Source organism: Cervus elaphus, chromosome X (genome assembly GCF_910594005.1).
Source record: "Cervus elaphus chromosome X, mCerEla1.1, whole genome shotgun sequence".
In the NCBI taxonomy this organism is placed as follows: domain Eukaryota; kingdom Metazoa; phylum Chordata; class Mammalia; order Artiodactyla; family Cervidae; genus Cervus; species Cervus elaphus.
The window spans coordinates 112,354,091-112,378,693 of record NC_057848.1 but is presented as its reverse complement, the minus strand read 5'-3'; the positions used below and the strand labels follow the sequence as shown (position 1 = coordinate 112,378,693).

Here is a 24,603-nt window from a genome sequence, read left to right as displayed (position 1 = left end):
TCTGTTTGTTTGTTTTTTGCTCTGAACCCTTTTCTGATTGGTGCAGCTATTGAAGATACTGCAGTTGCAGCAGTGTACATCTGGAACACTTGGCCGACTTGTTGAACTTCCCCCAGGGACTACTCCAGGGAGAGGAGGAGAGGGGTGGAGAGGCCAGAACAGTTGCCTGCAAATAGAGATGCCAGTACTGTCTGGCCATTCTGTGGACCAGGCTTGTAAAAAAAATCCACCTTATTCTGGACCTCAGTTTCCCCATTTGCTTATTGAAGGCACTTGTTCTCCACTCCAAACTCCTGTTGCAGTGGAAGAGGAAAACTACGCTGGCTGTGGATTCTCTCCTACAGCACTTTCTACACTGTAAAGGGATCAATACGTTGAAATTATATACCAAGAAATCTTAGGGACTGTTTTATCTTGCACGAGGCAGCATCACTTCAGTTCCACCTGGCACAGATGGGTTTCTTACGCTTAGACTGAGGCCCCAGACTCACTCCAGGAGTGGGACTGACTCAGTCCCACCCCATTCTCACTCCCTTTGGCTCTCAGGCTCCTGGGTCTCCTTTGCTTTTGGCGGGCCATTGAATTGCAAACACAGCAGGCATGGTTTCATTCCAAACCCAGGACTGTTTTAATTAGTTTAACGTCTGTTAAACGCTTTGAAGATTGAAAGAAACAGATAAGTACTGGATGATGTTATTAACAACTGCAGTTAATTGCAAACATTTCTATTAATACTAGTTTCCGCCTCCTTTTCTTTGCTCTAGTTTCCTTCCAAGGTTCCCCAATTCTTCTCAGCCTCCCTCGCCTCGCCTCCTCCTCTCCCCTCTCCCCCCCAACCTCGAACTGGCGCTCAAGGGTTAAATTGGGGCGGAGTCCAGGGATGAACGACAGCCGCAGTCACCAACTGGAACAGGGAGAGCTAGAAGAGCTGGGTGGGGCCGCGGGACAGAGGCGAACCCACACGCCCCCAGGCCCCGCCCCGCGGCTGGAGGCCCCGGGTGGAACTGTAGGGGGCGGGGCGCCGAGGCTTGGCGGGCCCGGTGGTTGGGCGTACCAGCACCCGCTTGAGGCACGGGGCGGGGTCGGCCGGGGCCTCCTCCCTCATTCCCTCGGCGGGCCGAGCCGCCTGTCCCTCCCTCCCCTCCTCCTCTCTTTCCCACCCCTCGGAGAGGAGCTGCACATGAGGCTGCTCCCTGCTGGGTCCCGCCCAGCCTCCGTCGCGCAGGAACGGGTCCCTGCAGCCCCCAGCCGATGGCAGGACAGTAGCCGCCTGTCAGGGGTCGCGAAGGGCTGAGGCAGACGCGGCGGCTCCCGGGCCTCAGAGAGTGGGTGTCTCCGGAGGCCATGGGCTACCCCGAGGTGGAGCGCAGGGAACCCCTGCCCGCGGCAGCGCCGCGGCAACGCGGGAGCCAGGGCTGCGGCTGTCGCGGGGCCCCTGCCCGGGCCGGCGAAGGGAACAGCTGCCGGCTCTTTCTGGGTTTCTTTGGCCTCTCCCTGGCCCTCCACCTGCTGACGTTGTGCTGCTACCTAGAGTTGCGCTCCGAGTTGCGGCGGGAACGGGGAGCTGAGTCCCGCTTCAGCGGCCCCGGTACCCCTGGCACCTCGGGCACCCTGAGCAGCCCCGGTGGCCTCGACCCCGACGGTCCCATCACCCGCCACTTCGGGCAGCGGTCCCCGCAGCAGCAGCCGCTGGAGCCGGGAGAAACTACGCTCCCCCCAGACTCCCAGGATGGGCACCAGGTGAGTCACTCTGGAGGGGCAGGGCCCCTTCACCATGTGCGCGGGGCGGGGGCCGGGGGAGGACTCCGCCACCTCGAGCCGAGTTCGACGGCTGGACCGGGGAGGTGGTGGGCGAGCCAGGGAGAGGTCGCCTGGGGGCAGGTTGTCCTCGGTCCCTGGCCCAGCTCACCCTGAGTCTCTCAGGACCCCCGGACTTGGGAACTCTGGCCGGCGCCCGCCGCCCCCGGCTCCGGCTGCCTCTGGAAGAGTTGGCTGCGCTCCCGGCCGGGCCGCGGCGCGAAGGTGCGGGCGCTGCCCCCCTGGCCGACTAACGGCAGCAGCCTGGCCGTTCTGCTCCCGGTGAGATTCTCCACCCGCTGTGCTTGTTTTTTCGTGTCCAGAGTTGATGCCAGCACTAGCAGACTCTCGTTTGGAGTTGGAGCTGTAAACAGCTGTAATAACTGCTCCACGCCCGTTGAAACAACTTTGAACCGTGTTTTCTGCGCGGGGTCCTGGTGCGCTGACCATCGTGGACTTGTTCACACTTACCTGCAATTTGAGACGAATTGTCCTCGGTAATTTAGTGAGGATCAGCGCCCCTGAGGAATTCTGGTAGAAATATACCGTCTTGCTATACAACTTCTGAAACAGCAAATCTCTTTATTTAGGGAAATTTAGTGCACTTAAACTAAATATTCTCGTTTGCCATATTTTGTCTCCTGTAAAACTTAAGAGAAGCAGCCAAGGATCTTTTTGAGGTGGTTAAAGAATAACAGTCAATTTGTTCCTCTTGAGGAAGAGGGCAAGTTGTGCAAATAACTCCTTGAGGTGAGCGACCCAGGCCTTCTATATTTACTACCACATTTAGAGTCATTGCCATACTGTATAACATTGTGCTACTTTGACCACCCATCCAAAGCTGGTGTTGCATTCATGATAATGCTGTAATATTAGGACTGACACAGTTTCTACATTGTAAAGTTGTCCTGAGCCTTAAAATGTTTTGCTAGCACACTTAAACTTATATAATATAACAGTTTATCAAAGAAGTGAATCAATAGACATGCTTCTGGTACTTGAAACTTTAAACACTGTAGCTACATGATAATTAACTAGGATTCTGGTTCCCTTTATCTATCCACCCTACATCCCTGACTATACCCAGTAGAAATACTTAGCAGCTGAACATTGGTATTCTGTGAAAAGATGAAGGATTGAACTTACTTAGTCAAATAGTGGCCAAGGCTTTTTGGCATTCAGAACTGACAGACCTATGTTTGTAGGCTGAGGACTAGCAGAACAGCTGTATTCTGGGGCTTCTGTGATGGTATGGGATTCTCATATGGTCTATAATGACGTTTAGTTGCCTTTGCATGGTACTCAAAATAGTTCTGTCTAGGTTTAAATACAGTGCCCTATCTTCTGTCCTTTATTCTGTTTTAGTCTTTTCGAGGAGTAGAAATAAGCCTACTGGCTCTTTACGTTTACTGACATCAATTGGAGTTAGAGTTTTTTCTGAATTATGAGGGGCCATGAGTCCATTTGATCTTTGGAGAACACATGATTCCTATGGGGGAAATGACTTGTCTAAAGTCATACAACTATGATCAAAATTAGAATGGTAGCTGGTCTCTTTGCTCCCAGTTCAGTTCCCATTCCGAGATATACTACTTTCTGGAAACTTTTTGTCAGGTAGCTGGGTAGAGCTATGTAAATTTTACAAAGTAGTTTGCATCATTTTTTACTCTACCTTCATTTTAGCCAGACTAAGTTTAACCATGTATTCCTTATTCTTCCTGAACTTCACTTTCAGGAGAATTAGAGTAGCTTTGAAGGAATTTTATCCCAGAACAAACTTAAGATTTAAGGATATTAGGTTTAGTATACCAAGCGAAAAAAAAAAAAGGGAACTGTTGATTGGCTAGTAAATTGATACTGCTACATCTTGGGCAAAATGTTTAGTGCCCTGGTGCACCCTCTGCTGGCTTTGCAAGGACATTCAATTGCAGTATTGCTGACAGTCAAGATTCTAAATCGTGCTGACAGAATCTGATTCATAAATAAGGAAGTAAACAGCCTAGTGGGATTTGGCCACGTAGGTCATATTTTTATATTTCAGTTTTCAACACAAACAGCTGCTGTTACAGCAACTCTTAGATGGAGAGGAAGAAAGATAAAAATATACACCCTTCCATGGGCAAAACACTCAGGTTTCACACCAGTTTATCTGCAAGGAGTGCAGGCAAACTGATAAGAATAAATTGCAGGAAGATCTCATGAGACCAGGTAGGGAGAATAGTCACAGGCACTTCATTGTATAAGGTCATGCAAACCTATCCATGCTATGAGAGGATGGGCTCAGTTATGACTCAAGAAAGGGATCTAGAAGTCACTGAAGATGTATGTAGGCCATCTTTCAATTTTAAAACTTTAAAAACAGAATACAGAAGGAAATTAGGGCAGCCAGGATACATAGCAGAGAGATCGACAAAATTCTCCTAGGGACATATTAGAAAAGCCTCCCCAGTGGAGACAGTTGTTTGTGATAAAAAATGAAAGGGTCACTGTGGACCTTCTGGAATCATGCCTGTCTCCTTCAGCTGGAGTAGCTGAGTATCTGTAGGTTTATCTGGATACTCACTGGAGATGATCTCAGGAACTATTATAAATACATCTTATCAGTCTCTGACTCAGATAATATACAATATTATTGTTAGAGTAAAATAAAAATCACTGTTTATGAATCTGTGAAGAAGTTGGCCCAGTTGTGACTGTGGTCCTAAAAGCCAAGAATATGGTGGGCATTAACAGGAAGAGTGTTGAAAACAACGATGAAACAAAACTCTTATCATTTCCCTGTAAAAGACAAAAAGTGGATTTGCATTCACAATCATACAGGTAATCCTTGTGGCTGCTCATCAAGAAAAACTTAACAGCTGATACAAATCCCCAGAAGCCAACCTAAATTGATCAAAGTGTTGGAGGGATTTTCTAGTCTGTTTTTTTCAGTCTGTAGAGAGAGCAGTAGAGAGGATATGATCAAAGTATACTAAACCATGAGAGAGATGAGTAAGGTTAATGTACTAGTGTAATTTAACAATATAGTTCAATAAATAGAAAGCCTGCTATGAGCCAGCCACTATATTAGGTATTCAGTTCAGTTTAGTCTGTTCAGTTGCTCAGCTGTGTCTGACTCTTTAAAACCCCATGGACTGTAGGCTTCCCTGTCCATCACCAACTCCCGGAGCTTGCTCAAACTCATGTCCATCGAACTGGTGATGCCATCCAACCATCTCATCCTCTGTCATACCCTTCTTCTCCTGCCTTCAATCTTTCCTAGCATCAGGGTCTTTTCTAATGAGTCGGTTCTTCACATCAGGTGGCCAATGTATTGGAGCTTCAGCTTCAGCATCAGTCCTTCCAATGAATATTCAGGACTGATTTCCTTTAGGATGGACTGGTTGGATCTCCTAGCAGTCCAAGGGACTCTCAAGAGTCTTCTCCAACACTGCAGTTCAAAAGCATCAATTTTTTGACACTCAGCTTTATAGTCCAACTCTCATCCATAAATGACTACTGGAAAAACCATAGCTTTGACTAGATGGACCTTTGTTGGCAAATAATGGCTCTGCTTTTTAATATGCTGTTTAGGTTGGTCATAGCTTTTCTTCCAAGGAGCAAGCGTCTTTTAACTTCATGGCTACAGTCACCATCTGCAGTGATTTTGGAGCCCAGAAAACTAAAATCTGTCACTGTTCCCATTGTTTCCTCATCTATTTGCCATGAAATGATGGGACCAGATGCCATGATCTTAGTTTTCTGAATGTTGAGTGTTGAGCCAACTTTTTCACTCTCCTTTTTCTCTTTCATTAAGAGGTTCTTTAGTTCTTCTTAGCTCTCTGCCATAAGGGTGGTGTCATCTGAATATCTGAGGTTATTGATATTTCTCCCGGCAATCTTGATTCCACCTTGTGCTTCATCCAGCCCAGCATTTCGCATGATGTACTCTGCATAGAAGTTAAATAAGCAGGGTGACATTATACAGCCTTGACATACACCTTTCCCAATTTGCAACATGTCTGTTGTTCCATGTTCAGTTTTAACTGTTGCTTCTTGACCTGCATATAGATTTCTCAGGAGGCAGGTAAGGTGGTCTGATATTCCCATCTCTTGAAGAATATTCCACATTTTGTTGTGATCCACACAGTCAAAAGGCTTTGGTGTAGTCAATAAAGCAAAAGGAGGTGCTTTTCTGGAACTCTCTTGCATTTTAATGATTCAACAGATGTTGGCAATTTGATCTCTGGTTCCTCTGCCTTTTCTAAATTCAGCTTGAACATCTGGAAGTTCACGCTTCACGTACTGTTAAAGCCTGGCTTGGAGAATTTTGAGCATTACTTTGCTAGCATGTGAGATGAATGCAATTGTGTGGTAGTTTGAATATTCTTTGGTATTGCCTTTCTTTGGGATTGTAATGAAAGCTGACCTTTTCCAGTCCTGTGACCACGTCTGAGTTTTCCAAATTTGCTGGCACATTGAGTGCAGCACTTTATCAGCATCATCTTTTAGGATCTGCATAGTTCAACTGGAATTCCATCACCTCCACTAGCTTTGTTCGTAGTGATACTTCCTAAGGCCCACTTGACTTCGCATTCTAGGATGTCTGGCTCTAGGTGGGTGATTCTGTGTATTCTTGCCACCTCTTCTGAATATCTTCTGCTTCTGTTAGGTCCATACCATTTCTGTCCTTTATTGAGCCCATCTTTGCATGAAATGTTCCCTTGGTATCTCTAATTTTCTTTAAGAGATCTCTAGTCTTTCCCATTCTATTGTTTTCCTCTATTGCTTCCGCACTGATCTCTTAGGAAGGCTTTCTTATCTCTTCTTGCTATTCTGCATTCAAATGGGTTTATCTTTTCTCCTTTGCCTTTAGCTTCTCTTCTTTTCACAGCTATTTGTAAGGCCTCCATAGACAACCATTTTGGCTTTTTGCATTTATTTTTCTTGGAGATAGTCTGGAATACTGCTTCCTGTACAATGTCAGAAACCTCTGTTCAAGGTTCTTCAGGCACTCTATCAGATCTAATCCCTTGAATCTGTTTGTCACTTCCACTGTATAATAGTAAATAATATGATTTAGGTCATACCAGAATGACCTAGTGGTTTTCCCTTTCTTCAATTTAAGTCTGAATTTTTCAATAAGGAGTTCATGATCTGAGCCACTGTCAGCTCTCGGTCTTGTTTTTGCTGACTGTATAGAGCTTCTCCATCTTAGCTGCAAAGAATACAATCAATCTGATTTCGGACAACAACACAAGAGATGACTTGACACATGGACATCACCAGATGGTCAATACCATGTGTCAAGTCATCTCTTGTGTTGTTGGAAGAGGGTGTTTGCTATGATCAGTGCATTCTCTTGGCAAAACTCTGTTATTCTTTGCCCTGCTTCATTTTGTACTCCAAGGTGAAATTTGCCTGTTACTCCAGGTAACTCTTGACTTCCAATTTTTGCATTCCAGTCCCGTATAATGAAAAAGACGTCTTTTTTGGTTATTAGTTCTAGAAGGTCTTGTAGGTCTTCATAGAACCATTCAACCTCAGTTTCTTCAGCATCACTGGTTGGGGCATAGACTTGGATTACTATGATATTGAATGTTTTGCCTTGGAAATGAACAGAGATCATTCTGTTGTTTTTGAGAATGCACCCAAGAACTGCATTTCGAACTCTTTTGTTGACTATGCTGGCTAGTCTATTTCTTCTAAGGATTATCTTCATTACCTCCACCATATTTTGGTCTCAGGTCAAACAACAGGGAGGGAACACAGCCCCGCCTATCCACAGAAAATTGGATTAAAGAGTTACTGAGCATGGCTCAACCTGTTAGAACAGGATCCAGTTTCCCCCTTAGTCAGTCTCCCATCAGGAAGCTTCCATAAGCCTCTTATCCTTATCCATCAGAAAGCAGACAGAATGAAAACTACAGTCACAGAAACCTAATCAAACTGATCACATGGACCACAGCCTTGTATAACTTAATGACACTATGAGCCATGCCATGTAAGGCCACCCAAGTTGGATGGGTCATGGTAGAGAGTGCTGACAAGACATGGTCAGTGGAGAAGGAAATGGTAAACCACTTCAGTCTTCTTGCCTTGAGAACCCCATGAACAGTATGAAAAGGCGAAAAGATATTAGGTATTAGGCATATTTAAATGGTTGGAAGATTATTTTGTGGGATAGGCAAATAAAGGTAGTATCTCATTCAGACAGTTTCCCTAAGAGATACTCTAATTGGAACTCTTAAGGTTTAAGTGCTTAGAAAAATGTTTGTGTAGATTTATAATGGTTTATTGAGAACTGTTAGCAATATTTGGAATATGTCCCTAATTATTTGAGGTGAGGCTTTCATCAAGAGCCTCTTGATGAAAGTGAAAGAGGAGAGTGAAAAAGTTGGCTTAAAACTCAGCATTCAAAAACTAAGATCGTGGTATCCATTCCCATCACTTCATGGCAAATAGATGGGGAAACAATGGAAACAGTGACAGACTTTAGTTTTCTGGGCTCCAAAATCACTGCAGATGGTGACTGCAGCCATGAAATGAAAAGGCACTTGCTCCTTGGAAGTAAAGCTATGACCAACTAGATAGCATATTAAAAAGCAGAGCCATTATTTGCCAACAAAGGTCCATCTAGTCAAAGCTATGGTTTTTCCAGTAGTCATGTATGGATGTGAGAATTGGACTGCAAAGAAAGCTGAGTGATAAAGAATTGATGCTTTTGAACTGTGGTGTTGGAGAAGACTCTTGAGAGTCCCTTGGACTGCAAGGAGATCCAACCAATCCATCCTAAAGGAAATCAATCCTGAATATTCATTTGAAGGACTGACGCTGAAGCTGAAACTCCAATACTTTGGCCACTTGATGCAAAGAACTGACTCATTGGAAAAGACCCTGATGCTGGGAAAGATTGAAGGCATGAGGAGAAGGGGACGACAGAGGATGAGATGGATAGATGGTATCACCGACTTGATGGACATGAGTTTGAGCAAGCTCTGGGAGTTGGTGATGGATGGAGAAGCCTGGCGTGCTGCAGTCCATGGGGTCACAAGGAGTGAACAACTTGTCACACAACTGAACAACTGAACTGACTGATTTGAGGTGATGTCGTTGAAGTCAACCTTAACTTTGCACAAAACATCTCTTGGTTTAACTGGATAGGACATTAGTGTATCTAGATTTGATATCAATTATTAGTGTCAGTTGATGAAGAAAATGACTAGGAATCACTAAATCTAAGAATTATTTTAGGGGAATAGGATCCAGATAAAATCACTTTCTATAGGTTTAAATTTAAACTTTTCAGTGTGACATTGAAGGTTTTTAATGAACTGGCTCCATTATACCTATCCCATTTTGTCTCTTACTAATCTGCTCCTGCAACCCGCCCACCATATTCTGTCTTGGAATCATTCTCCAGTTTTTATTGCTGTTTCTGTGTTTAATAAATTTTGTGTTTTTATATTAGAGCTCGGAAATGTGCCTTCTTTTTTTGTCTTTTTCCACAATACTTGACACAGTGCTGGTTATAGTTGGGATACCTGAATACTCGTCAACTTATATATTATTTGGGGCCTTTGGAGATGTTCATATAAAACAAAGAGTTTTGTAACAGGCCTGTTTTCCTCAGGTCTTGCTAAGACTATGAATTGTCACCTATGCTTAGGTAAGTAGATAGCTCCACTGGCAATATTTCACTGGTTTTTAGAATCATTAGACAGTGAAATGGAGAAGAGGCCTAACTACATTACCTGTATGATGGTGCAAAAAGTTTCCTGTTATGTATTTGATGTTCTGTTTTATTTGCATTTAGGTCTTATCTCTTTCTTTTTCTCTTAGATCTTGTGAAAAATAACTTGTGATTTATCTGTGACTACCTTACAGAGAAGATCTCCTTATACCAGAGAACTTCTGAAGCCATTTAGTTCCCAAGAACATTACCAAGAAAACCTGCTTGCCTTGCCTGCAGGGTGCCCTCATAGAGGGTCGTTTTCATCTGACTAGTCTATAAATATTCATCATTCAGCTCTTCATTTCTTTTTTCCCCCTACTTTTTTATTGAAGTATACATACAGGAAAGGTCACAAATCATAATTGTACAACTCAAAGAATTACTATAAAGTGAGTACACTAATGTAACCAGAACTCAGGTCAAGAAATAGAAGTATTGGTAGCATCTCATAACCCCCATCTTACACCCCAACCCTATCACTATATCATCTTCTTTCTCCAAAGTGAATGACTATCCTGATGTCTAACATCATAGATTACTTTTTCCCATTGTGAACTTGATATAAATGATATCAAACAGTACATATTCTGGGGTGGCTTTTTTTGGCTCAGTGTCATGCTTTTTTGATATCCATGATGTTGCATGCAGGTGTAGTTTTTTAGTTGTATTATTGTATATTATTCACTTATTTGAATATACCACAGTTTATTCATTCATTCTACTGATAATGAATTTTTGGATTGTTTACTGTTTGGGGTTAGTGTAAATAACAGTACTATGAATATTGTTACACAGGTCTTTTGGTTATGTGTACTTGAATTTCTGTGGGGTATATACATAGGATTGGAGTTTCTGGGTCATAGGGAATGCACATTTTCAAATTTATTGATAATGACATCTTTTCTCAGTGATTGTACCAATTTGCATTCCCAACGTATGGCAATGTATGAGAATTCTGGGTATTCTACATCCTTGCTAATACTTGTTATTGTCACTGTTTAAATTATAGCCATTCTGGTGGGTGGGTTTGTAGTAATACCGCATTGTGATTTTAACTGGCATTTCTCAGAAGTTTAATGAAGTTGTACTCCTTTTCATATGTTTATTATCTGTTTGGTTATCTTCTTTTGTGAAGTGCCTATACAAGTCTCTTGCACATTTTTATTGGATTGTTTGTTCTTTTCTTATAAATTTGTGGATTCTCTTTTTAGATTTTTTTTTAGATTTTTAAAAATTAATTTATTTTTATTGAAGGATAATTGCTTAACAGAATTTTGTTGTTTTCTGTCAAACCTCAACATGAATCAGCCATAGATATACATATATTCCCTCCCTTTTGAACCACCGTCCCATCTCTCTCCCAATCCCACCCCTCTAGGTTGATACAGAGCCCCTGTTTGAGTTTCCTGAGCCAAACAGCAAACTCCCACTGGCTATCTATTTTACATATGGTAATGTGAGTTTCCATGTTACTGTTTCCATACATCTCACCCTCTCCTCACCTCTTCCCATGTCCATAAATCTATTCTCTATGTCTGTTTCTCTATTGTTTCCCTGTAAATAAATTTATCAGTACCTTTTTTCTAGATTCCATATATATGCGTTAGAATATGCTATTTATCTTTCTCTTTCTGACTTACTTCATTCTGTATAATAGGTTCTAGGTTCATGCACCTCATTAGAACTGATTCAAATGTGTTCTTTTTTTATGGCTGAGCAATATTCCATTGTGTATATGTACCACAACTTCTTTACCCATTCATCTGTCTATGGACATCTAGGTTGCTTCCATGTTCTAGCTATTGTAAATAGTGCTGCAATGAGCATTTGGATACATGTGTCTCTTTCAATTTTGGTTTCCTCAGGGAATATGTCTAGGAGTGGAATTCCTGGGTCTTATGGTGGTTTTATTCCTATTTTTTTTAAGGAATCTCCATAACGTCTTCCATAGTAACTGTATCAATTTACATTGCCACCAACAGTGTAAGAGGCTTCCCTTTTCTCCACACCCTCTCCAGCATTTATTGTTTGTAGACTTTTTGATGATGGCCATTCTGACCAGTGTGAGGTGATATCTCATTGTAGTTTTGATTTGCATTTCTCTAATATTGAGTGATGTTGAGCATCTTTTCATGTGTGTGTTAGCCATCTGTATATCTTTGGAGAAATGTCTGTTTAGGTGTTTCTCCCACTTTTTGATTTGTTTTTTTGTTTTTCTGGTATTGAGTTGTATGAGCTGCTTATATATTTTGGAAATTAATCCTTTGTCAGTTATTTCATTTGCTATTATTTTCTCCCATTCTGAGGGTTGTCTTTTCACCTTGCTTATAGTTTCCTTTGCTATGGAAAAGCTTTTAAGTTTAATCCGGTCCCACTTGTCTACTTTTGTTTTTATTTCCATTACTCTAGGAGGTGGGTTATAGAGGATATTGCTTTGATTTATGTCATCAAGTGTTCTGCCTATGTTTTCCTCTAAGAGTTTTATACTTTCTGGTCTTACATTTATTTAAGTCATTAATCCATTTTGAGTTTATCTTTGTGTATGGTGTTAGGAAGTGTTTAACTTCCTGATGTACCTGTCCAATTTTCCCAGCATCATTTATTGAAGAGGCTGTCTATGCCCCATCGTGTATTCTTGCCTCGTTTGTCAAAAATAAGGTACCCTTAGGTGCCTGGGTTTATTTCTGGGCTTTTTGTCTTGTTCTATTGGTCTATATTTTTGTTTTTGTGCCAGTACCATACCATACTTGATGATTGTAGCTTTGTAGTATAATCTGAAGTCAAGAAGGTTGATTCCTCCAGCTCCATTTTTCTTTCTCAAGACTGCTTTGGCTGTTTGGGGTCTTCATTGTTTCTATATGAATTGTGAAATTTTTGTTCTAGTTCTGTCACAAATGCCATTGGTAATTTGATAGGGCATTGAATCTGTAGATTGCATTTGGTAGTACAGTCATTTTCACAATATGGATTCTTCCTACCCAGGAACATGGAATATCTCTCCCTCTGTTTATGTCATCTTTGATTTCTTTCGTTAGTGTCTTATAAATTTTCTGTGTACAGTTCTTTTGTCTCCTTAGGTAGGTTTATTCCTAGATATTTAATTCTTTTTGTTGTAATGGTGAATGGAATTGATTCCTTAATTCCTCTTTCTGATTTTTCATTGTTAGTATATGGAAATGCAAGTGATTTCTCTGTATTGATTTTGTATCCTGTAACTTTGCTAAAGTTGCTGGTTAGCTCTAGAAATTTTCTGATACTATGTTTAGAGTTTTCTATGTACAGTATCATGTCATCTGCAAACAGTGAGAGCTTTATTTCTTCTTTTCTGATCTGGATTCCTTTTATTTTTTTTTTCTTCTTCTCAGATTGCTGTAGCTAGGACTTCCAGAACTATATTGAATAATAGTGGTGAAAGTGGACACCCTTGTGTTGTTCCTGATCTTAGGGGGAATGCTTTCAGTTTTTCACCATTGAGAATAATGTTTGCTGTAGGCTTATCATATATGGCCTTTACTATGTTGAGGTAGGTTCCTTCTGTGCCCATTTTTTGAAGGGTTTTAGTCATAAATGGGTGCTGAATTTTGTCAAAGGTTTTTTTCTGCCTCAATTGAGATTATCATATGTTTTTTATCTTTCAATTTGTTAATATGGTGTATCACATTGATTGATTTGTGTATATTGAAGAATCCCTGCATCCCTGGAATGAACCCAACTTGATTATGGTGTATGAGCTTTTTGATGTGTTGCTGAATTGTTTCCTAAAATTTTGTTGAGGATTTTTGCATCTATGTTCATCAGTGATATTAGCCTGTAGTTTTCTTTTTTTGTGTTGTCTTTGTCTGGTATTGGTATCACGGTGATGAAGCCTTATAGAATGCATTTGGAAGTGTTCTTTCCTCTGCAATTTTTCATAAGAATTTTAGAAGGATAGGCATTAGCTCTTCTCTAAATGTTTGAAAGAATTCTCCTGTGAAGCCATCTGGTCCTGGGCTTCTGTTTTTTGGGAGATTTTTGATCATAGCTTCAATTTCAGTGCTTGTGATTGGGTTGTTCATAATTTCTATTTCTTCCTGATTCAGTCTTTGAAGACTGAACTTCTCTAAGAATCTGTCCATTTCTTCCAGGTTATCCATTTTATTGCCATATAGTTTTTCATAATAGTCTCTTATAATGCTTTGTATTTCTCCATTGTCTGTTGTAACCTTTCGTTTTTCATTTCTAATTTAGTTGATTTGATTCTTCTCTCTTTTTTTCTTGATGAGTCTGGCTAAAAGGTTTGTCAATTTTATTTATCTTCTCAAAGCACCAGCTTTTAGCTTTATTAATCTTTACTGTTGTTTCATTTCTTTTAAATTTATTTCTGCTTGGATGGAATGTCCTGAAGATATCAATGAGCTCCATCTCATCTAATGTATCATTTAAGACTTGTGTTTCCATATTAATTTTCTGTTTTGATGATCTGTCCACTGGTGTGAGTGGGGTGTTAAAGTCTCTTACTATTATTGTGTTACTGTCAGTTTCTCCTTTTATGTCTGTTAGTGTTTGTCTTATGTATTGAGGTGCTCCTTCCTATGTTGGGTGCATAGATATTTACAGTTGTTTTGTCTTCCTCTTGGATTGATCCCTTGATCATTATGTAGTGCCCTTCCTTATCTCTTGTAACCTTTATTTTAAGGTCTATTTTGTCTGATATGAGGATTGCGACTCCAGCTTTCTTTTGCTTCCCATTTGCATGGAATATGTTTTTCCATCCTTTTATTCTCATCCTATATGTGTCTTTAGGTCTGAAGTGGGTTTCTTGTAGACAGCATATATGTGGGTCTTGTTTTTGTATCCATTCAGTTAGTCTGTGTCTTTTGGTTGGAGCATTTATTCCATTTCCGTTTAAAGTAATTATTGATATATATGTTCCTATTGCCATTTTCTTAATTATTTGTGGTTGATTTTGTAGATCTTTTTCCTTCTCTTGTATTTCTTGACTATATAAGTCCCTTTAACATTTGTTGTAAAGCTCGTTCGGTGGTACTGAATTCTCTTAACTTTTGCTTGTCTGAAAAACTTTTGATTTCTCCATCAATTTTGAATGAGATCATTGCCGGGTACAGTAATCTTGGTTGTAGATTTTTCCCTTTCAGTACTTTAAATATATCCTGCCATTCCCTTCTGGCCTGCAGAGTTTCTGCTGAAAGATCAGCTGTTAAGCGTATGGAGTTTCCCTTGTATGTTACTTGTTGCTTCTCCCTTACTGCTTTTAGTATTCTTTATTTGTGTTCAGTCTTTGTTAGTTTGATTAGTGTGTGTCTTGATGTGTTTCTCCTTGGGTTTGTCCTGTATGGGACTCTTTGTGCCTTTTGGACTTCATTGACTATTTCCTTTTCCATGTTGGGGAAATTTTCAACTATAATCTCTTCAAAAATATTCTCATACACTATCTTTTTCTCTTCTTCTTCTGGGACCCCTATAATTCAAATGTTGGTGCATTTGATATGGTCCCACAGGTCTCTGAGACTGTCCTCTGCTCTTTTCATTCTTTTTACTTTTTTCTGCTCTTCAGAAGTTATTTCCATCATTTTATCTTCCAACTCACTGATTCGTTCTGCTTCAGATATTCTGCTATTGATTAATTTCAGTAATTGTGTTGTCTGTCTCTGTATGTTTATTCTTTAATTCTTCTAGGTCTTTGTTAATTGATTCTTGCATTTTCTCCATTTTGGTTTCAAGGTTTTTGATCATCCTTACTATCATTATTCTCAATTCTTTTTCAGGTAGTTTGCCTATTTCCTCTTCATTTATTTGGACTTCTGTGTTTCTAGTTTGTTTCTTCATTTGTGCAGTATTTCTCTGCCTTTTCATTATTTTTTTTTTAAGTTATTGTTTCAGGTCTCCTTTCCCAGGCTTCAAGGAAAGTTGAATTCTTTTCTTAAAGAAGTTAAATTCTTTCTTCCTTTTGGTTTCTGCCCTCCTGAGATTGGTCCAGTGATTTGTGTGAGCTTTGTATAGGGTGAGATTTGTGCTGAGGTTTTGATTGTTTGTGTTTCCTCTGAAACAAGGCTGAGTAAGGTGGTAGTCCTGTCTGCTAATGATTGGGTTTGTATTTTGGTTTTGTTTGTTGCTCAGATGAGGCGTCCTGCACAGGGTGCTACTGGTGGTTGGGTGATGCAGGGTCTTGTATTCAAGTGGTTTCCTTTGTGTGAGTTCTCACTATTTGATACTCCCTAAGGTTAGTTCTCTGGTAGTCTAGGGTCTTGGAGTCAGTGCTCCTACTCCAAAGGCTCAGGGTTTGATCTCTGGTCAGGAACGAAGATTCCACAAGTGGTTTGTTATGGCATTAAGTGAGATTAAAACAAATATCCAAAAACGAGAAACCAAAGATGAACCCCAGACAAGTGGCAGTTACAAAGTCAGGCAAATAATAATTAAAATGATGGAATACACACACATATATATATACACCTATGAGCAAAGTGAAAAAATGAAGTACAGTAGATTGCCCCTGTGAACAGTGGAAATCAAAAATTATATTTACTAGTTAAGAACAAAACTACCTTAAGCACACACTGAAAAACAAAACTAAAGCAAGGTGCCAAGTGGGGAATAAAGCAGTAAAACCAAAACTAACAAATATGTTGAGAGGAAAGGAAAGAAAGAAAAGAAAGAATAGATACACAAAGTTAAATAGAGGTAGATGAAGAAGACTTATATACATTAAAGATTAACTGCAAGGGGAAAAGAACAGTAGGAAAAGCAAACAAAGGAATAAACATAAAAATATCATAGGTTTGAAAAAAATTAAAAATTTAAATTATAAAAAAGAGAAAAGAAAAAAACAGAAGAAAGAAAAAAGGGGAAAAAAAGGGAAAACTCCACAGAACTGCAAAAACCCAGTGTAGAGGCAGAGGTTTATAACAACAATAGAAAGTGTGACTGAATATACACATTTACATATATGCTCATGAGCAAAGTGAAAACAGTCCAACAAAATTAAAGTATAGTAGATTGACCCAGCAAACAAAGGAAACCAAAAATTATATCTACCAGAACAGAACTAATTAAAGCACAAACTAGAAAATGAAACTAAAGCAAGGTGCCAATTGGGGAAAAAGGCAATGAAAATAAAACTAACAAATATGTTGAGAGGAAAGGAGAGAATGAAAAAGAAAGAACAGATATGCAAAGTTAAATAAGAGTAAATAGAGAAGATTTACATATGTTAAAGTATAACTGCAAGGGGAAAAGAACAGTAGGAAAAGCAAACAAAGGAATAAATGTGGAAAAATAATAATGGGTTTTAAAAGTTAAAAAATAAAATTTAAAAAAAAATAAAATTAAATTAAATTAAAAAAAGAGAAAAGAAAAAAAAGAGGAAAACTCCACGGAACTGCAAAAGCCCAATGTATAGGCATTGGTTTATAACAACAATAAAAAATGTGACTGAGGGAAAAAAAAAGCTCAAAAGCTTAATTGGATTTCTTAGTGCCAATAAAATCGACAACTACAACAGAGGGGGGAAAATCCTATAGAATCTACAGAACAAGTCAGAAAATAAGAATAATCAATGTTTTTCTTGAGTCACTGCTGTCAGAGTCCTTTCCCTCGCTGGGAATCACAGTCCACCTCACCTCCCTAGGATGCCCTCCAACACTGTGCTGATCTCTGGACCTGCTGTGGGGGCAGCTCAGATTCTAATCTGGTCCTACTCCTGTGTGTTCTTGCCTCCAATGTCCACAGCTATCAGAGCTAGTGTGTTTTCTTTGTGGGAGCTCTCAATGGCCTTTTATATATTCCATCGACACAGTCTAGTTGCTTAGTTGATCGTGTGGATTTAATCTGCAGCTTGTACAGCTGATAGGAAGGTTTTGGGTCTTCTTCCTTAGCCATGCTGCCCGTGGGTTTCAACTGTGGTTTTATTTCCACTTCTACGTGTGGGCTGTCCACTGGAGTTTTGTTCCTGAGGCTGCCTTGGAGGGCTTGGGTTTGCCCTATGAGGGCCAGGTATGGAGGTGGTGCAGCTGCTTGGGTTGCAGGGGTTCCGGCAGCACCAGGTCGTTGGGGGTGGGCAGCTAGGGCAGCAGGAAATATAGTGCTCTAGAAGGGTATGGCAACCAGTATTAGCCAACATGCTCCAGTATTCTTGCCTGGAGAACCCTCTCTCTGACAGAGAAACCTGGCAGGCCACAGTTTATAGGGTCGCAAAGAGTCAGACACGACCAAAGTGACCCTGTGTGCATAGACGCAAGACTTTTTTTTGCCTGTGGCACTTCTGCCCCAGTGAGAGTTGAGCATGAAGGTGGCGCAGCTGCTTGGCTTGAAGGGACCCTGGAGGTGCCAAGTACACAGGGACATGGACTGCCTCCGCCTCAGGAGTTATGGCCCTATCAGAGTCTTTTTTTTGAGCTTCTTGTAGCTGGTGATCAGAAGGCCTCTTTGGCCAGTCTTTCCTCCGTAGCTCCATCCCTTCAAGCACTTAGAGGGTCCTTCTCTGTTGTTCGGCGCCTCAGGCACAGAGAGGGGCCCCCCTGGCTGGGTTCCTAGTCTGTAGATCAGTGTGTCAGGCACTTAAAAGAGCACCCTGGGTGTGGCCCCACACTGTAGTTCAGTGCATCAGGCGTTTGATGGGCCAGACTCTCTATTGTTCAGCTGCTGATGCCAGCCTGTGGGGAGAGAGAAGCTATGGTGATGGCTCCACCCCCTATGGGTGACTCAGCAGTCACCTTGCTTCCATGGCTGCCTGGCTTTCTTCCACCAGCATTTCCCACCACGATCTCCTCCCTCACGTCCCCTCAATCCATCTCTCCACAGTCAACAGCAGCCCCCACCCTGGGATTGCTCCACAATCCCTAAACTCCAGCTCCCAGCCGCTGCGCCTTCCAGGAGACCAGTGGTCCTGTCCCAGGTATGTATGGCTTCAGCAAGGACTGATTCTCATTCCATTTAGGCTGCCATAGATCAGGTGTTTCATTCAGCTTTAAATGTTTCTCTTCTGACTCAGACAATTGCCCTGCTGTGGGGATTGGGCCCCTGCTTCAGTACCCCCACCCACTGAGGGCAGGTCTAGTCCTACCAACACTCCTGTTTTTCCCCCTTGTTCCTTTGTCCTACAAGTTTTGCATGCTAGTGTATATTCTTTTCCAGTAGTCAGGTTCTCCTGTCTGCTGTCAGCTGGTCTTCTGCATGCACTTCTGTGTCTGAAGGTGTATTCCTGATGTATCTGTGGAGAGCGATGTACTCCACGTCCACCTACTCCTCTGCCATCTTGTTCTCTGCTTTTTAATATGCTGTCTAGGTTGGTCATAGCTTCTCTTCCAAAGAGCATGTGTCTTTTTATTTCATGGCTGCAGTCACCATCAGCAGTGATTTTGGAGCCCCCCCAAAATAAAGTCTCTCAGTGTTTCCATTGTTTCCCCATCTACTTGCCATGAAGTGATGGGATTGGATGCCATGATCTTAGTTTTCTGAATGTTGAGTTTTAAGCCAAATTTTTCACTCTCCTCTTTCACTTTCATCGAGAGGCTCTTTAGTTTCTTTGCTTTCTGCCATAAGGGTGGTGTCATCTGTGTATCTGAGGTTATTGATATTTCTCCCTGCAATCTTGATTCCAGCTTGTGCTTCATCCAGCCCAGCATTTCACATGATGTACTCAGCATAGAAGTTAAACAAGCAGGGTGACAATATACATCCTCCTTTTCCTGTTTGGAACTAGTCTGTTGTTCCATGTCCAATTCTAACTGTTGCTTCTTGACCTGCATACAGATTTCTCAGGAGACAGGTCAGGTGGTCTGGTATTCCCATCTCTTGAAGAATTTTCCAGTTTGTTGTGATCCACACAGTCAAAGGCTTTGGTGTAGTCAATAAAGCAGAAGTAGTTGTTTTTTTCTGCAACCGTCTTGCTTTTTCAATGATCCAATGGATTTTGGCAATTTGATCTCTGGTTCCTCTGCCTTTTCTGAATCCAGCTTGAACATCTGGAAGTTCACGGTTCACGTACTGTTGAAGCCTGGCTTGGAGAATTTTGAGCATTATTTTGCTAGCCTGTGAGATGAGTGAGATCTGAATCTCAAAATATTTGCTTTTGCAAGTTCATTGCAGCATTCAAAATAGCTAAGATGTGGAAACAATAGAAATGTCCATTGATACATAAATGGATATAGAAAATTTGGTATATATGTACAATAGGGTACTGTTTCACATTGAAAAAGAGATTCTGCCACATGTGACAACATGGATGAACCTTGAGGACATTATGCTAAGTGAAATAAGCCAGACACAGAAAGGCAAATAGTACATGATTCCATTTTATATGAGGTATCTAAAATAGTCAAATTATAGAATCAGAGAGTGGCATGGTGGTTTCCTAGAGCAAAGGGTGGGGAGAGAAAATGTGGTTACCAATCAACAGGCATTGAATTTCACATAAGCAATATTAGGACTTCTTGGTGGCTCAGATGGTAAAACGTCTGTCTACAGTGCGGGAGACCCGGGTTCAATCCCTGGGTCGGGAAGATCCCCTGGAGAAGGAAATGGCAACCCACTCCAGTACTATTGCCTGGAAAATCTTGTGGGTGGAGGAGCCTGGTAGACTACAGTTCATGGGGTCGCAAAGAGTCGGACACGACTGAGTGACTTCACTTTACTACTTCTAAGCAATATAAGTTCTAGAGATCTGCTATAGAACATATATAGTCAAAAATAACATGTTGTACACTTAAAATTTTAAGAGGGTGGTTCGCATGTTATGAGTTCTAACCACAGTAAAATAAAATTAAGGGAGAAGACCCTCCTGGGATTTTTGTTTTGATTGGATTGCATCTAAAAATCAATTTAGGGAAAACTTTCCTTTACTATATTGAATCTTCCAACCTATGAATATGGTATATATCTCCACTAACTTAGGTCTTTAATTTTTCTTGGTAATATTTTATAGTTTTCTATGTATGGCACTTGTATACCTTTCACTAGATTTATTCTAAGACATTTGATATTTTTGAAGCCATTTAAAATGTTATCTGCAGTTGATGCTGTGATCCATTTCCTAAGTCCATGTCTTAGTTGAAGAAAATTGTCTCAAGGACAGTTGTCTCATCTCCCAAGGAGACGCTTCCTTGCATCATCATGCATCCAGTGCCTGATTAATGAGGAGGTATAAAGGCTTGCCCTTTCCTCCCCAAATATAGAAACCTTTCAAGGGCCATATTAGCTCCAGAGCTATCTATGAATTTGGCTAGGGTCTTTTGGAGATTGTTTTTTCCCTCTTACACGTATGTTGATCCCCAAAGCACTTTCTAATAAAAGTAGTTCTTGATAAACTATGTCGCCCAGTCTGCTTCACAGGAAAACCAACCTGGGACCATATAATTTTAAAACTTAATTTTAAAATTGCTTCTGGCTTATGCCTAGAAATATATAGTTTATGTTATATAAAAAAAAATTGTGTTGAACTCATTTATTAGTACTAACAAAGTATCTGTAGGTCTTGTGGATTTTCTATGTACACCATCATACTATTTATGAAAAATGATGTGAGTCCTGCAAAAAGATGGGGAAAACTGAAATTTTTTACTGGGATGATGTCAAAAGGCAAAATTATATTACCTACACAGCTGTGATACATAACACATTTCCCAAGGAATAGAATTCTGGTGTTCAATGTTTAAATGCATACATGCACAAACAGAATCAATCAATGAATGATGTTTTATCTTTTTATTTCTTCCTTTCTAATATCTATACTTAAGATTTTTTTTCTTACCTTATTGCACTGGCTTGAACCTTCAGAAAAATGCTGTTTAGGAACAGTAATAGCAGGACAGAGGGAAGGAAAAAAAAAAGAAATAGTAATAACATGCATCTTTATCGCATTCCCACTAAGAGGGAAAAGCATTTAATGTTTCACCTCCATAATGTTTGCTATAGTTTTAAGTTTTTTCTAGTTATTTATCACTTTAAAAATTCTTTTTTAGTACTGGTTTACTGAGAGTTTTGTTTTAATCATAAATGGAAATAGCATTTTATCAAATGGTTTTCCTGCATCTACTGAGATAATCATATAACTTTTCCCATTTAATGTAGTGTTTAATGTAGTGTTAAAACAATTTTACACTTGTGGGATAAACCTAGTCTTGCTGTTTTATTTATTTAGGACTTTTGGTTTATTGTATAATTAACTCAGATTGTCATATTTCTTCTCATATATGAAGTGCAAAGCCTAGAAATTAAGGCTTTCATGTTCATATAGAATCACCTGTAATAATCCTGTTTGTTTAAAGAAGATCCATTTGCAAACACTTAGAGTGGGTGACAGTCCACATTATCTCCTATCTTTTGTGACATTCAGCATTTCCCCTAGCTCCATCCTAAGTAAGCACTGATATATAATTTCATAATTCTGTTTGAAATACATACTGTTATTTATTTTTCTTGATTTCACTTAGCTTTGTACATTTCTGATTATCTGAATATTTATTTTCTTCATAAAACTGTCATCAAAAAAGAGAGATTACTTCAGTTTGCTTCAGTGTTCAAGTTTGTTTTTCTTTTTCCCAACTTTGGTTCAGTTGTCCTAAATATGATGTATTATTTATTTTATATATTGCTAGATTTGGTTTGCTAAAATTTCATTTAGGATCTTTGCATCTATGTACATGATTGAGATTAGCATGTAGTTTTCCTTCCTTATCAGTCTTGGACAAGGTTAAAATGTTCCCATAAGATTAGTTGAAAGTATTTCATTTTTACTTTTTGTCTGTAAGAGTTTATGTAATACTAGTAATAATTCTTCCTCAAATGTAGCAAAGCATCTGCGCCTGGAATTTTTTGGGTGGGGGAAAGGGAGATTTTAATCTCTAGATTTTCTATCTTTTAAAAAACATTTATTTATTTGGCTGCACCAGGTCTTAGTTGTGGCATGTGAACTCTTAGGTGCAGCATGTAGGATCTAGTTTCCTGACCAAGGATTGAACCCGGGCCCCCTGCATTGGGAGCACAGTCTTAGCCACTGGACCAACAGGGAAGTCCCATTTGCTATGTTAATAGAGATAAGATTTTCAGATTTTATTCAGTTTTTTGGTAAATCTATGTTCTAGAAATTTATTTAGCAAAAAAATTTAATTTATTCACAGAATCAGTTTCATGATATCCTTTGCTGCTGCTGCTGCTGCTAAGTTACTTCAGTTGTGTCTGACTCCATGTGACCCCATAGACGGCAGCCCACCAGGCTCCGCCATCCCTGGGGTTCTCCAGGCAAGAACACTGGAGTGGGTTGCCATTTCCTTCTCCAATGCATGAAAGTGAAAAGTGAAAGTAAAGTCGCTCAGTCATGTCCAACTCTTCGCGACCCCGTGGACTGCAGCCTACCAGGCTCCTCCGTCCATGGGATTTTCCAGGCAAGAGTACTAGAGTGGGTTGCCATTGCCTCACTCTTTTGTTAATGATGTGGTAAAATATATGTTACATGAAACTTATCATTATAACCAATTTTTTGGTTCAGTGATATAGAGTACATTCAGAATATGGGTACCCATTGCCAGTATCTATTTTCAAAACTCTTTCAGTCCTCCCAAACAGAAAATCCATACCCATTAAACAGTAACTCCCTATTTCCCCCTTCCTGTGACCACTAGTAGCCTCTATTCTACTTTCTGTTTCTTTGAATTTGCCTATTTTAGGTATCGCATATATCAGTGTACTCAACTTGGGCTTCCCAGGGGGCTCAGTGGTAAGGAATCCACCTGTCAATGCAGGAGCTGTGGGAGATGCTAGGCTGGGAAAATCCCCTGGAGGAGAACATGGCAACCCCACTCCAGTGTTCTTTCCAGGATAATCCTATGGACAGAGGAGCCTGGCGATCTATAGTCCATGGGGTCACAAAGGATCAGACACAAGTGATTGAGCATGCACACATAAGTGGAATCATACAATATTTCTCCTTTTGTGTCTGTGTTATTTCATCAATGTTGTAGTATGTGTCAGAATTTTATCCTTTTTTAATGGCTAAATAATATTTCACTGTGTCTGTATGTGTGTGTATGTGTGTACACCATATTTTGTTTATCTGTTCATTTGTTGAGGGGTGTTTTGGTTGTATTTTTGGCTTTTGTGAATAATGTTGCTATGAATATTGGCGTTCAAGTGTGTGTGTCCCTGCTTTTAGTTCTTTTGTGTGAAATTGGTGGATTATATGGTAATTCCGTTTAATTTTTTTTGAAGTACTGACAAATTGTTTTCCACAGTGGTTGTATTTTTTTTTATATTCCCCCAAACAATGCAGTTTCACATCCTACCAACACTTGTTCCAATTTCTCCACATCCTCACCAACACTTGTTATTTTTTTATATTTTTAAAAATTACTATCTTAATTGGTATGAAGTCTTTTCTCATTGTGGTTATCATTAGCTGTTTTAAAAACTTTTTAAAAAATAAGTGTAGATTCAGAGGAGTTTTACTGTGAAGTTGCAAAGAGATCAGTTTTCCCCGTTGGTTACACTGAATGTAACTATGGTACAATATAAAAACCAGAAAACTTTATGTAGATATAAAGTATGTGTATAGTTCTATCATTTTACCACATGTAGATTTTTGTAGCCACAATTGCCAAATACAGAATTGTTTCATCACTGCAGTGATATCCCTTGTACTATTCTTTTTATTCACATCTCCCATTCCCTGTTATTTCTAACCTCTGGCAACTAATCTCTTCTCCATCTCTATAATTTTGTCATTTTGGGACTACTATATAGATGAAATTATACTGTATGTTAACATTTTGAGGCTAGCATTTTTTCACTCAGTATAATGCCCTTGATATCCATGCCAGTTGATATATGTGTTATTAGCAGTTTGTGTACTATAGTATGTTTAAATCTTTAACTTCTAGTCTATATGACCTATAGTGTTTCCCCTTTTCAATCCTGATATTGATTATAACAGTATGCTCTCTTTTTTCTTGGTTAGTCTTACAAGGGATTTATCAGTTTTACTACTTGATTCACACTATGGATTGTTTGATTTCTGTTTCATTAATTTCTGCTATTTTAAAAATTTTCTTCTACTTTCTTTGGTTTTAATCTAATGGTTTTAAAAGAATCTAATTTCTTGA

The 24,603-nt window shown here is 39.9% G+C and overlaps 1 protein-coding gene across 4 annotated transcripts in view; it reads left to right on the top strand.

Annotated features, from left to right (window-relative positions):
* Positions 1-1,076: 1,076 nt before the first annotated feature.
* EDA (ectodysplasin A) overlaps positions 1,077-24,603 on the top strand; it is a 361,762-nt gene continuing 338,235 nt past the window's right edge. For 2 of the 4 annotated variants that reach the window (XM_043896912.1, XM_043896911.1), the window contains exon 1: positions 1,077-1,740. In XM_043896912.1, coding sequence (XP_043752847.1) covers positions 1,345-1,740 — 396 coding nt within the window. In that variant the 5' untranslated portion in view covers positions 1,077-1,344. The remainder of the gene's footprint in view (positions 1,741-24,603) is intronic. The other 2 variants (XM_043896910.1, XM_043896909.1) reach the window with 1 other exon arrangement.